Raw genomic sequence first — 12,898 nt, forward strand, 5'->3', positions numbered from 1 at the left:
ATTCACTATTTCCACACCAAAACCGACTCAACCCAAACCGATCAATTGAGAGAGAAAATACAAGGATTTTTTGTTTTTTTGGGAGACAGGAGGGGTATCCGACTTTAAGCCGACTACATCCCCCCTAGGCTCATAGATGACCCCGCGTCATGCACAAACCGGGAGTTTCTGGGCCCTAGTGAGCTTCAAGTGGATGGCCCCAAGAAATTATGCAATGGCAAAGATTTGATCACAAGACCTCACTTCTTGAGACGGAGTCTCATGTCCCCTCCAAACCCGAATATAAGGATTTTAGTGGGCGCATAAAAGAATCCCCACACCACACCTTAGCGTGGGTATCTTTTCCCCAAATGGATTTCTGTTGTCAGGAAATTTCTTCTAACTTTCTTTTCGTCGTCGTCTTCTTTGCCTTTTCGTCTTCTTTCCTTTCTTCACTTACTTGCTGTCTTCACACAGATGTCCGCCGTTGAAAGGTGAAGAGAAAAAAAAAATTCCATTCCGATGAATCCGACCAAAGAAATGGAGAATTCCCAAGATCACACTCCAATGAAACCTGAAACGGCACCGCCACTGCCACCGCCGGACATCGAGAACCAGTCATCGTCATATACGTTGGTCCATCAGCGACGGCGAAGAGAAGATTTATTGAAAAAGGGTCAGGTGGTCCTAAGGACGATATGCTCGCTCTTCTCGTTTATTTCTTTCGTAATCATGGCTACTAACAACCACAGAGTTTCGGGCAATATCTATGATAATAATTTCCATCATTATGAACAATATAGGTAAAATTGTTTAACTCAAAAGATTTCATTTTTATGAAAAATTGATTAACTTGGAATGGATTTCAAAGAAATGGGTATCTTTTGATTTTTGTTGATCCTCTGTTTCGTTGTGATCTGTCTCTGATTCAGGTATTTGTTAGCAATAGGCATTATTTCCACTGTTTACACGATAGCTCAGGTTTTGCGTCAAATTCACGAATTCTCTACTGGGAAGTACTTGTTTTCGCAGCTGGGATTGAATTTTCTGGACTTTTTTGGCGATCAGGTGAGCTTTTTTTTGAAGTTCTAATATTTTTTCTTTCTTCGATTAAAAGGAAAGTATCAAAATTAGGAGCAGAGGGGAGAAAGAGGGAAAATGGGTTTCCACTTCGCAATCAAAGAGAACCATCAAATTGAATCTAAGAAAATTCAGGAATTTCAATGCCTGATGTGATTGATGATTGCAGATCATTGCGTACCTGTTAGTGTCTGGAGCATCATCGGCCGTTCCATTGACGAATTTGGCGAGAAAACAGAGAGATAACGTACTTGCAGATCCAGCTGCGGCTTCAATAAGTATGGCTATCTTGGCTTTCGTGGCTCTAGCGATGTCGGCCTTAATATCTGGATTTAAGCTCTCTATCTTTACTGAGAAATATATCTAAAACCTTCTTTTAACTCTATTTCATCTGTTACTCTCCTTGTTCTCCTCTACCAAAAAGTGTTCTTTCTCTTGATTCTCTTCTTCTTGCAATTGTAATCTCTCTCATTCTTTGTATAAATCTTTTGAGACTTGAAAGACTGTAAGGACTAGGGACTAGGGACTAGGGAGTGTTAAATTCTTTGGAGACTACTGAGCAGGGTTTTAGTAATTGGTATTGGTCCGGATCAGGTCTGTATTGGACAGATTTATTCCTATATTCTTAAGGAAAAAAAAAGATTTTTTTTAAACATTTTTTACCCTTGGTCCTTATCGATCTACCAATACGGGATCGGTCAAGAATACGAATCGGTCGATATAGTCGATCCGATATTGATTCCTCAAACCATGCTCCAGAGTGAATGGGAGTATGTTTTAAATACAAGTATCAAGCTCCATATAGGCCTCGACAGATACTGATACCAATATGTATTGACCGAGTATTATATGGTTTTGCCCTTAATTTTAATAAAAATTCGTTTTTTAGATAGACATGCTCCGAATAAGAACCGTTCTACCGATACAAGATTAGGATTGGGTAGGCATCAGTATCAGTATTGGACACGACCGATATTGATATGAATCAGCCAATACATCCAATTCGATACCAATATTTATAACCATGGTTTTGGAGAGACTTTTTGGTGTTGTTGATATGTTAGTGTATTGGTTCATTTATCATTCTTGTTATTTTCTTAATTGTGTAGGGTTACAATTTGGTGTTGAATAGACATAGACTTCAATAATGTTTTTAAAAATTTTGAAAAATAAAAACATACGACGATAATACAACATGTGTTTAATATGTGTTTAATACAGTTTCAATTTGAAACTCCGAAAATAAAAATAGATGTTAAGCTAAATAGAGTCATTAGGCTCTGAGGACTAGTCAGCATGGTCCAAGAACTATAACTAGTTTTCTAACCATTATGAATATGACTATAAATAGGGATTCCATAACTCTTCTCTACAAACCCTTTTGGAAGCATTTATGTTTGCATTCACTTAGTCTATAGACAAGGCCAATAGGTTGAGGAAGCTAATCTTTATCTAGAATATCTACCTAGACAGAAGGTTACTTATTGTAATTTGATTTGTATATTTTTCTATCAAGAGGCTTGTAAGCTAGAGTTGCAAATCTAAAGAGCTTGAGTTTGCAAAAACTCAAGGGGGAAGTTTTCATAAACGGTTGTGTAAACATGCACGACCGTGTCTCCTCTCACAAAGAGTTCGAAAAGTCATAAACCGTCACCCATTAATTAATGCCTTGAAACTCCCACCCTCTCACATACACGGCTTACACAGCCATGTATGAAAACTTTCCCCAAAACTCAATAAAACTCATTTGTAAGTTAAAGGTTAATTGTGAGCCTCGAAACAACTAGATTTGATTTAGCCAATGAAACAACTGGGTTGTAAGTAGTTAGCCCACAAAACTCTTGGGTTGTAATCATGAAACTACTTGGTTAATTATGAGCCCGAGAAAACATCAGGTGGTTCCCCACCTAGGGACATTGTAATGATTTGGATAGCATGAGAAAAGCTATATCATGGTGTAGAAAGCACGGAACTCTATGACATTGGGTAATGGAAGTAGGCTGTCGAACTACTCTAAATATTGAGTCTTTTCCTATTATTGTTTTTAGTTATAGCAACTTACATAGTATTCTCCGACATAGTTGTTGGGAAATGGAATCTCACCCTCCTAAGCAAGCCTTAAGTAGGTTTTGATAATAACAAACATATAAAAGTATTTAACATTACTTCTTAGACCATGTATTGTAGCCCCATGTCAAGTGGCAAGAATCAAGTGAAGAATGAACAATTGAAGATTGGAGAACATCACTTGAAGATTAAGGGACGTTATACATGAAGAACAAGAAGTATTAAAGATTGAGGATTGAAGAACATCATTTGAAAAAAACAAGGATCAAACACCATCAAGAAATTGAAGAAGACAATGTACTTAGCCTAGGATAGATCACCATTTTTCATATCATAATTCGCACATCATTCACATACATTTCATAGTCTAGATAAACCTTAGGTGATGTCCAATTAACTAGTAAAATGACATAAACTTAGTGGATATAAGCTAATGAAAAGATACCTAAAGTCAAATGGTTGAAAACAGATCAAATTGTTTGACGGTCGACCGGCAAAACAGACATGCAACCGTCAGAGAGACATAGTATTAACGGTTGATACTGTCAGACTTGACGGTCGACCAGACATCGACCAATAGACTCTAACTCTCTAGTATTCCAACGGTCATATCCTAATGGTCGACCGTCAAAGGTAAAAATAGAGTTGTCAGGCCTTTTTCTCCACAAACTTTGAGCAACAAAGTGGGTTTATAAAGGAAAACTTTACATACCATTATGACCATGAACTACCATCCAAACTAGAGCTTTATTGTTGAGATATCAAATTAATTCAAAAGTACATTTTTGTCTTTGAGTTCAAGAATATTCTTCAAGTCTTCTTCAACAAGAACTCAAGCATTCAAGTCTCCACATTCTCTTTAACATACTATATCAAGAAGAGTGTACCAAGGAGCTTCAAGTGCATTCATCATCATATCATCATTTGCATTCACAATATGTAGTGTGATACTCCTTGTTAGGTGACAATTAAATTCTCCTATTGTAATTTTTTTTACTTTTAAATTTATTAAAACTCTAGATTGAGCATTGTTGTATTGCATTAGTCTAGATTGCAGTTAGACTTGTGCATGGATTTTCTTATCCTCGAAAGATTGGATTCTCTTATCCTTAAAAGATATTGTAAAGCATCCTCTTATCATTGAAAAATATTTGTAAAGGTGATATTTCTCCATCTATTGTATTAATGAAAGAGAAACCACCTTCTGTAGCTTTGAAATCTAGTTGACAACTATTCCTTCTACAGTAAAAACATATCTCGTGGTACTTCTTTCACTGTCCATGTCTCCTAAATGATCTGAGTCAACATATCCTTGCACATTAATGTTAGAACCACCAAAGCATAAATAGTAACTAGTTGTACCTCTGAGAAACCTAAGTATCTAGTAAACTGCCTTCCAATGCTCCTTCCATGGGTTCTGCATGTACTACCTGACAACTCTCACTGCATGTGCAATATTTGGTCTTGTGCTTACCATCACATACATCAAACTTCCACCTGCTGACCAATATGGCACTGTTATCATAAACTCCTTTTCCTCCTCTGTTGAAGGACACATATCCTTTGAAAGTTTAAAGTGACTTGCCAATGGAGTAGCTATCGGCTTCGCCTTATCCATATTGAATATCTTCAATACCTTCTCCGCATAGCCTTCTTGATATAACCTAATACAGGCGACGAAAGTGTGAAATCGGGAGAGGTAAATTATACTCTCAAAGTGTAGAAATGAAAATAAGTATGGCCACAAAAATTAATAGTAAGAAGGGGGAATTTGCTCAACTTTTCAAGGTTGTGTGGGAAATACCCCAACACCTTCTTGACAACTCTTCAAGGATGCAAGAGGGTGACAAAGCTCCTACTCTTCAAGGAAGGAGTGAAACTTTTCCAGATTTCAAAGTATGAACTCTTCTAGGTTCAAAAGAGAGAACTCATCATGGTTCTAAACAAAATGCACAAAGCAATTTTTCATTCACAAGTCTCTATTCTCCATTACAAATAAGATAGGTAGGCCTTTTATAGGCAAAACAAAAGTAAACCTAAAAGCTCCTATAACATCTCAACCCTTGATTCAAATGAGGTTCCAATGGTTGAGATTACATCTTGATTTATGAACACTCTAGAGCTTCTTCTCCACTTTCTTGTTGGTTGCTCCAAACAATAAGTACAATGTTTTGGTTCTTGTATCAAGGTGCTTTGGTTATTATTTTGAGGAGCCTTGATGCTATCTTCAAGAGAGGACTAAAGAGGAGAAGAACTTAGTCAAAGATATTTTAACAATGGGAACCACATCATCATCCACTAAGGTACCTCAAGACTCAAGAGGCATTGTAGAGATTCTCCACTAGTAAGGCTAATCTTAATGGTTCTTTTTTGGTTCGGTGGTCTTGGACTTAATTAGGCCCTGGGCCTTGTGGACTTGATGGGCTTGGGCCTGCATCATTCTCTCCTTCTTCAAAAGAATTCGTTCTTGAATTCTTGTTCCACCCAAAACTACTCGAGCTCCACCAGGATCAAATACAAATCGAACAAAATTTTGAAGTATAAACAACTCCAAGAATGGATTAATATACTCGACCCAAAGAAGTTAAAGTTGAGATGGCAATGTAGTAATTTTCATAAATGGATCTTCATATGCACTAAAGGTGTTGATATGTGTATCCATCTTTTTTGCTATACCCTTAGTAAATATGGAAAGAAAATTATTTTCGTGCAAAGGCTCCAAATATGAATCTTGGTATGGTGTCGTGTTCGCCGGTCCCTGCACGATTAAATCTCCAAAAATAAAAACATATTGTGGGGAGAAGTTTTGTAAATTTGATGTCGCATCTAATTCGACGCTTCCACACATGTTGTCTTCGTTGGTTTTTTTATCCGAGTATTTGTCGAATATCGAAGGTTTGTTGCAATTGACTTATAGGACAAATTGGTCGACTGAAATCCTTTCTACCCTCTCCTCCAAAGCTCTGATACCAAATGATGCAGACGGCAAAAGTGTAAGACCGGGAGAGAGATAGAACAAAGAATAGAGGAAGCAAAATTCGGACAGAAAATTTTAGAAACACGTGACCTTAGTAAAATGAGGATAACTTTCTCAATATAGGTCGTATGGACCTGATTCTAAGTTCTACGTATCAAGGACTCATAGGGCTAAAACTTTCACGAATAAAGTTTTTCTGATTCTGAATGTAGATTGGTCAAAACAAGCTGAGAATACAAACCTTTTGTGAATCCAAATTCTGAAATGGAAAACAACAAACTATTTTTTGTGGGTTTTTGTAAAGAGATAAATATGGGACTGAAACACCTCTCTTCTAGGATGTGTAGCAGTACCAAGAGTGTTGTTGCATCTTTATGTTTTTTTTTTTTTTTTTCTCTATGTACAATCTCAGCCCTAAGATTATAGGGGATGGTTGACATCATTTTGATATTTTCAATTGATTATGGTAATGAAGATCAATTTATAGAGATGAGTGTTTGATGATCCGTATTTGGAGATGTTTTCACTTTCATCTTGTCCTACACTGACCCAAGCCATTAGAGACTCAACGGTGAGCATAGCCATTGTTGCATTAAAGAAATCATGGCGAACCCATCAAGGGTTGAAATGGTATGTCACCATTACTTCTATTGCAGTCCATCCCCTTTTTGCGAATCAGTTCATGTTTGATAAAAGTCCTAAATTTCCATTTGATCCCAGCGGTTCTTGAGTACATCTTGGGTGGAACAAGAATTCGAGGATGAATTCGTTCGAAGAAGGAGAGAATGATGTAGACCCGGACCAAAATCACTTGAACCTTCGAATAATTGTTAGAAGATCAGCACATATTTAAGCTCAAAAGCTAAAGTCCAGTCCAAGGCCTAGTACTTAGGCTTGACCCATAATACAAAGCAAGCCCATGACTAACATGTTTTAGTCATTATTAAATAATGTAAGGGTTCAATCTCAGCCATGGAAGCTCAATTGCAATCGACGATTGAGATATCGTAGGAGCTTCTAGGGTTTGACATATGGAAAGTAATTTTTCTGCTTCTTAATGGATAATGATGTGGAGAATCCCTATTAGATATCCTTCCCACTACCCTAGTGGAAAGATGATGTGACAAACTTCTCTAAAATATTCCATTGGTCCAAGCTACACTCTTGGTCAATTCAAATCTAACCCCTTGAAACAAGTATCAATGCCTAGGAGCAAGTATCCATACCTTGGGGCAAATTTCTATGTATTGAAATTATTAAGTTATTTATGTTTTTCTTTTTATTTTCTCTATGTACAATCTCAGCTCTAGGATTATAGGGGATGGTTGAGATCATTTTGATATTTTCAAAGGATTATAAGGCCTACAAATAGTTGTCAATTCTCATGTAATGAACAAGAAGTTGAATTTTGATGAATGAAAATCATTGTTGCTCTATTGAGTAAACATTTGAACCATGATGAGTTTCCTATGAAACCAAGATGAGTTTCACTTCAATCAAGGTGAATTGAAGCCTTTTTTTGCATCCTAGAAGAGTTGCAAGACCCTTGGAGCTGCAAACACATCCAAGAAGAGTTGAGTTTCAGTCCATAACAATTCTATCTCTACCCTTCTTTCTTTGTTTTAATTTTATTTTCCAGAATCCGTGTACTCACTTCATGAGATATTTCTAGCATCTTACGTACTTTTTTCTGAAGATGACTTCTTCATAAAAGTTGTAGAAAATTCTCTTATCTCAAATCTCTAATTTGAATCACCCCAAAACGATTTGTGAGTACAAAGTTATCACTATTTTACTGATAGAGTGTGAATCTATCCTGTTTAGCTTGTTTGTAATAGAATAGTACTCACTCTCCCAATCCGTTTGTTCAAGTAGCCTAGTTGAGGTTGCATCATAACCACAATTTATTTTACTTCCTATCTCTCCTTATCTGCAACCAAGAATTTGCTTCACCTCATCCAATTCATGTTAAAGCTTTGGAAAAATTCTTCTTGAGATCTTTAATTCTTTGCATATTTGATCCTGCAACAAGCATATCATCTACATACAATGAAACAATTATAAAATCTTCATTTTCAAAATTTTGAAAATAAACACAATGATTAGATTGGTATCTTACAAACTTTGACTCCTGCTTGAACTAGCTAAATTTCAAATATCACTGCCTTGGACCTTTTTTGAAGCCATACAAGCTCCTATTTAACTTGCAAATCAGTTTCTCCTTACCCTTGACTTCAAACCTTTGAGGTTTATGCATGTAGATTTTTTCATCTAAGTCACCATAGAGAAATGCAATTTTATCATCTACCTGTTCAAGATGTAAATCTTCTACAGCTATTATTCTCAACAATACGAATTAAAATCATTTTAACAACAAGAGAAAAAAATTCTTTGAAATCAATGCATTTCTTCTGTGCAAACCCTTTTACCACAAGTTTTGCTTTATACCTTTTAGTTCCTCCAACTTCATCTTTCACTTTGTATACCCATTTGTTATACAATGTTTTCTTTTCCGTTGACGGCTTCACCAAATCCCAAGTTTTGTTTTATTTCAATGAGGCCAATTCCTCATTCATGGCTTGTTCCCACTTAACTCAAATTTATCTTACATTGCTTCTTCAAAATATTCTGGTTCACCAAAATCAGTATACAAAACATAATTCAAAGAATGAGAATATCTATTAGGAAATCTAATGGTTCTGTCAGATTTTCTTGGAACAAAAGTTTGTGGTTCTGTTTAAGATTATCACCATAACTGTTTGCAGACTAACCATCTGCATAATCATCATGTGAATTTTTTGGAATTCCTTGCACATTAGGTATGACTCCATCTGTGATCTCTTTGAGGTTAAAAAAATTCTACTTCCTCTTTTCCACTTTGTTGTTGTCTATCTTTATACATGTAATTCTCATTGAATATTTCATCTTTGCTCCTGATGATTTTGTTATGTTCATATTCCTGTAAAACGATAATCAAATTCATTGCCACCTTATCTAATAAATGCACAGTTAATAGATTTAGGATCAAGATTTTTTGTAGGAAATTATATGTCAGAATATTGAAAGATTAAACATAAATGAGTTGAAAGTTATTTTTACTGTAAGAGCTTTCAAACAATTATTTGTGCTGCCTCTTTCAGGAACCTGTAACCAAAAATTACGCTAGAAAATTTGTGGGCTAAACTGTCCTTAAGACCGTAGACGCCCCCCTATGGTGCAATCGAGAATATGCGAATCGACTGTTTGAGTTAAAATAATACCGCAAGCGTACGGGTCAATCGTACCTACGGGTCGAACACAAAGAGATATACGCCACTCTATTTAACTAACTTAAAACTAATGCAAAGTGAACCAAATTAAAGTGTTAAATTAAACTAATGAAACTAATGAAAATTAATGCGTCCTAACTCATAAGCATCTAACCTATCAAACTAACGCAAATTGAAAGGAATAAAACTGCAGCCACACTTCACAACCACATTAAAAAATAAAAGAAAGAGAGGGAGAAGAAGAAGAAGAGAGAATGAGTTTAAGAGTTAGAGAGTAAACTTGTAGTTGAAGAGCCTGGCTTCCTCTTCTAAATCTCCAAGTCTTGTCATCAACTTAGGAACTTAGACTAGAAAGCTTGAAACTAAACTAGAATTATTACAACCATATTGAAGACATAAATTTAAAGCATGAATCAAAAGCATCACAACCATGAAATTGAAAGCATGAAATCAAACTAGAACTTAGAAAGCCAAAAACTAGAAGAAGAGAAAAAGAAATTTCACTAATTAATTAAACTAAAAACTACACTAAAAACTGAATTAAAATTGATCGAACTAGAAACTAACTAAAAACTAACTTCTTACAACCCAAAGGGCAAGGGATATTTATAGGGGGAAGAGAGGAGAAGAGAGAAGAACGAAGTGTAGGAGAAATATTCCCTAAGAAAAGAGAATATTCTTTTCTCCTTCCTCTTTTACATTGCCTTGAATCGCAAGAAAAAAGAAAAAAAAATAGAAAGAGGGAGAGAAAAGAATCCTGATACATAAACCTTCTATTTATTAAAAAGTAATTTTCTAATTCTAACTTGTGCTTCCTTTTCTTTGTAGATATCTTCTCCAAGCAATGAGATCAACGCATCTTTGACTTTTCAACTTTCTATAGGTGAGAGAATATCTTTCAAAATAAATCTATCTTAAGTAGAATTCTAAAAGTGCCCTTGAAAAGTTGGAGGAGAGAGAGAGAAAGGGTGATGACTAGGATTTTCACTCAATCAAATAACACAATGCCCATCATGTCCTCAAGTAAAATCGTGAAGCACTAGGTGCAGCCCAATAAAAATCGTGGACAATAATGGGCCTTCAAAAATAACAGAATCCAGTGGCAGTGTGGGTCCCTCTATGTGGGTAGCAGTCCTTCTCTCTCTTCAAAAATGAGAAATTGCCGTAATGGTCCTATACTTGCAGTAGATCTCCACCATTGCTTAGAAATATCTTCTATAATGTCAAAAATGTCCTTGGACAGTGGTAGAATGACTATGGGCTTGCACTACAGCTCCTTTCTAACTCATTATCCTTTCTTGGGTTGAAAAGAATAATCAACTGCATGGAGGCCTAAACAAATGCATACTTGCGTTCCGTCACGTCCATCTTGCTCCAAATTTAATCCTCTTTACAGCCATGAAAAGAAAAATGATAACTTTACGTGTAACTTGGGACATGCAGCTCTCGATAGTCCAAAATAGCCCAAAACCTGAAAAACACAAGAAAAAACCAAAGTAACTCTGTCCAATGTGGTAAAATGTATGCTTTATGCCCTAAGATTTCATACATAAATGTGCTCATCATCGGCCTCCAAGATAAAACAGCCTATTGGCTCCCCTAATAATCTTGCCCTCGACTACTAGACCCCTTCGAGTACTACCAGGCTGTCCTCAAACCAAAAGAAAAATGCTTATAACAATATTACTTCCAAAACTCAACAAAACAATGAGAATAAATAATAACATGCAATATATGCATGCACATGACATAAAGGGGAATTCATCTCAAGAGAGACTTGATGGATCTCAAGGAGACTTGATTGATTTCAAAAAGAGACTTGATTCATTTCAAGAGAGACTTGATTAATCTCAAGAAAGAAGTAATCTCAAGAAAGCCCCTTAATCCGTAAAGGATAAGAGTTCCCTCAATTTATAAGAGTTCCCTCAATTTATAGAGGAACAAAGGCATTTAAGAAATGACATTAAGAGGAGAAAATAAGAGCCAAAAACTGAAAAGATTAAAAGCTTTAGGAGCTACATAAAGGGACATAAAATGTTTCCAAAAAACTGAATAAACAAATTAAAGAAGAGGTAAAATGTTAATGAAACTTATTTATATTTAAACCTATTTTGAATCTTAATTGTTTTAAAAAATCATTTAAAATCAACAATTCTCCCACAAGATTCAAAATACCGAAAACACAAAAACAAAAAATTAGTCTGAGGACATTAGAATGGTAGGACACATTGCTACAGATGTCTTTCGACTTGAATCTACACTAGGTCTGATAAGCCACGTTACAAAGTACGGGTGAAGTCAGACTTCTTGAACCTTTCCTCATTGGTATAGCCAACTGACTTATCATCCATATCCTACCACCCGACGCTGTAGTCACCCTTTTTTTATTATGGACATTTTGGCCTTGTCCCTATCTTGGACTCATGAATGTTTAGAGAATTTGCCCGTAAAATTCTCATCGGAGGAGGCCTCACCCCCTACATCCACTTAGGTCAGCCCATAGTATGCACCACAGTTAACATACCCCCATATGACATGAGCTTTTGCTGATTAAGAGTCTTATAACTCATCCTCTTGGTCATTGTGGTGAGTACTATCTTCCACATCTAATCCGGAATAGGTATTATGATAGTACTAGTCAAGTCATCTAGTGACTTCGTTTTTACCCTTTGAACCTAATTCCAGTGATCTCCTATCACATAGGTTGGGTGTCCATCACTTTGACTTATGACATGAACCTTAGACCTATTCCTTTAGATGTACAATGAATAACCTTGGTGAGCCGAGGCTTTATTAGCACATCTGCTACATCCTCTCTGACTTTAAAAGTCGATATCAATGGTACCATTATTTATATATTCCCTCATCAAGTTATGTCTAAGACATATATGTCTTTTCTTACCATTACAAATCTTACCTTTAGCCTTTGTAATGAATGTCTGGCTACCACAATGTGGATATATTAAAGGCACCAGCATATACCATAAAGGTATATCTGCTACTAGATTTCTTGGTCATTCGATTTTAAATCTAATATTTTTCAAAGCTACAAATTTAGCTTTCATGATTGAACCTATATCATAGGTTTGGTTAACCAATTTTCAAGAAATCGTCCACCATCTAAACTGAATATATATCCATTAGTAGCCAGAGTTTCCTGTGAATCAGATATCCAGTTAGTATCTGAAAATCTTTTAAGACCAACTAGGTTACAATAATAATGTAATCCATAATCCACAATACCTTTTAAAATACCTTAACAGCCTGATTAAATTATACCAGTGTTTTGTTCCTCAATTTCTGGTCCTTAGACTTAGTTATCCAATAGCAAGTACAATAGTACGTCTAGTATATTGCAATGTACCAAATAAGATATAGAACCATTTTTTTTTTTTAAATAATGGTTCAGTCTTATGTAATTTGCAAATGATCATAAAAAACAAAAGATGTCTTCACAGATGTATAGTCATAATGATCATACACTTATTTATTTTTATCAACATAATGTGCTTGAAAAATTATCTCA

The 12,898-nt window shown here is 35.6% G+C and overlaps 1 protein-coding gene across 1 annotated transcript; it reads left to right on the forward strand.

Annotated features, from left to right (window-relative positions):
• The first annotated feature begins 444 nt into the window (after positions 1–444).
• LOC122656461 (CASP-like protein 4B1) lies at positions 445–1,431 on the forward strand. Its single transcript, XM_043850978.1, has 3 exons — positions 445–782; positions 912–1,047; positions 1,229–1,431. Exons 1-3 carry the CDS (start codon positions 502–504, stop codon positions 1,424–1,426), a joined length of 615 nt encoding a protein of 204 aa, XP_043706913.1. The 5' UTR covers positions 445–501; the 3' UTR covers positions 1,427–1,431.
• Positions 1,432–12,898: the final 11,467 nt, after the last annotated feature.

This window comes from Telopea speciosissima, chromosome 3 (assembly GCF_018873765.1).
Source record: "Telopea speciosissima isolate NSW1024214 ecotype Mountain lineage chromosome 3, Tspe_v1, whole genome shotgun sequence".
In the NCBI taxonomy this organism is placed as follows: domain Eukaryota; kingdom Viridiplantae; phylum Streptophyta; class Magnoliopsida; order Proteales; family Proteaceae; genus Telopea; species Telopea speciosissima.

What these genes read in the sequence shown, in the direction of transcription:
- LOC122656461 (XM_043850978.1), top strand. Translation starts at nt 502, where the DNA reads ATGAATCCGACCAAAGAAATGGAGAATTCCCAAGATCACACTCCAATG. An exon ending in CATCATTATGAACAATATAG is followed by an intron (nt 783 to 911) that starts GTAAAATTGTTT and finishes TCTCTGATTCAG; the next exon opens with GTATTTGTTAGCAATAGGCA. An exon ending in TGGACTTTTTTGGCGATCAG is followed by an intron (nt 1,048 to 1,228) that starts GTGAGCTTTTTT and finishes TGATGATTGCAG; the next exon opens with ATCATTGCGTACCTGTTAGT.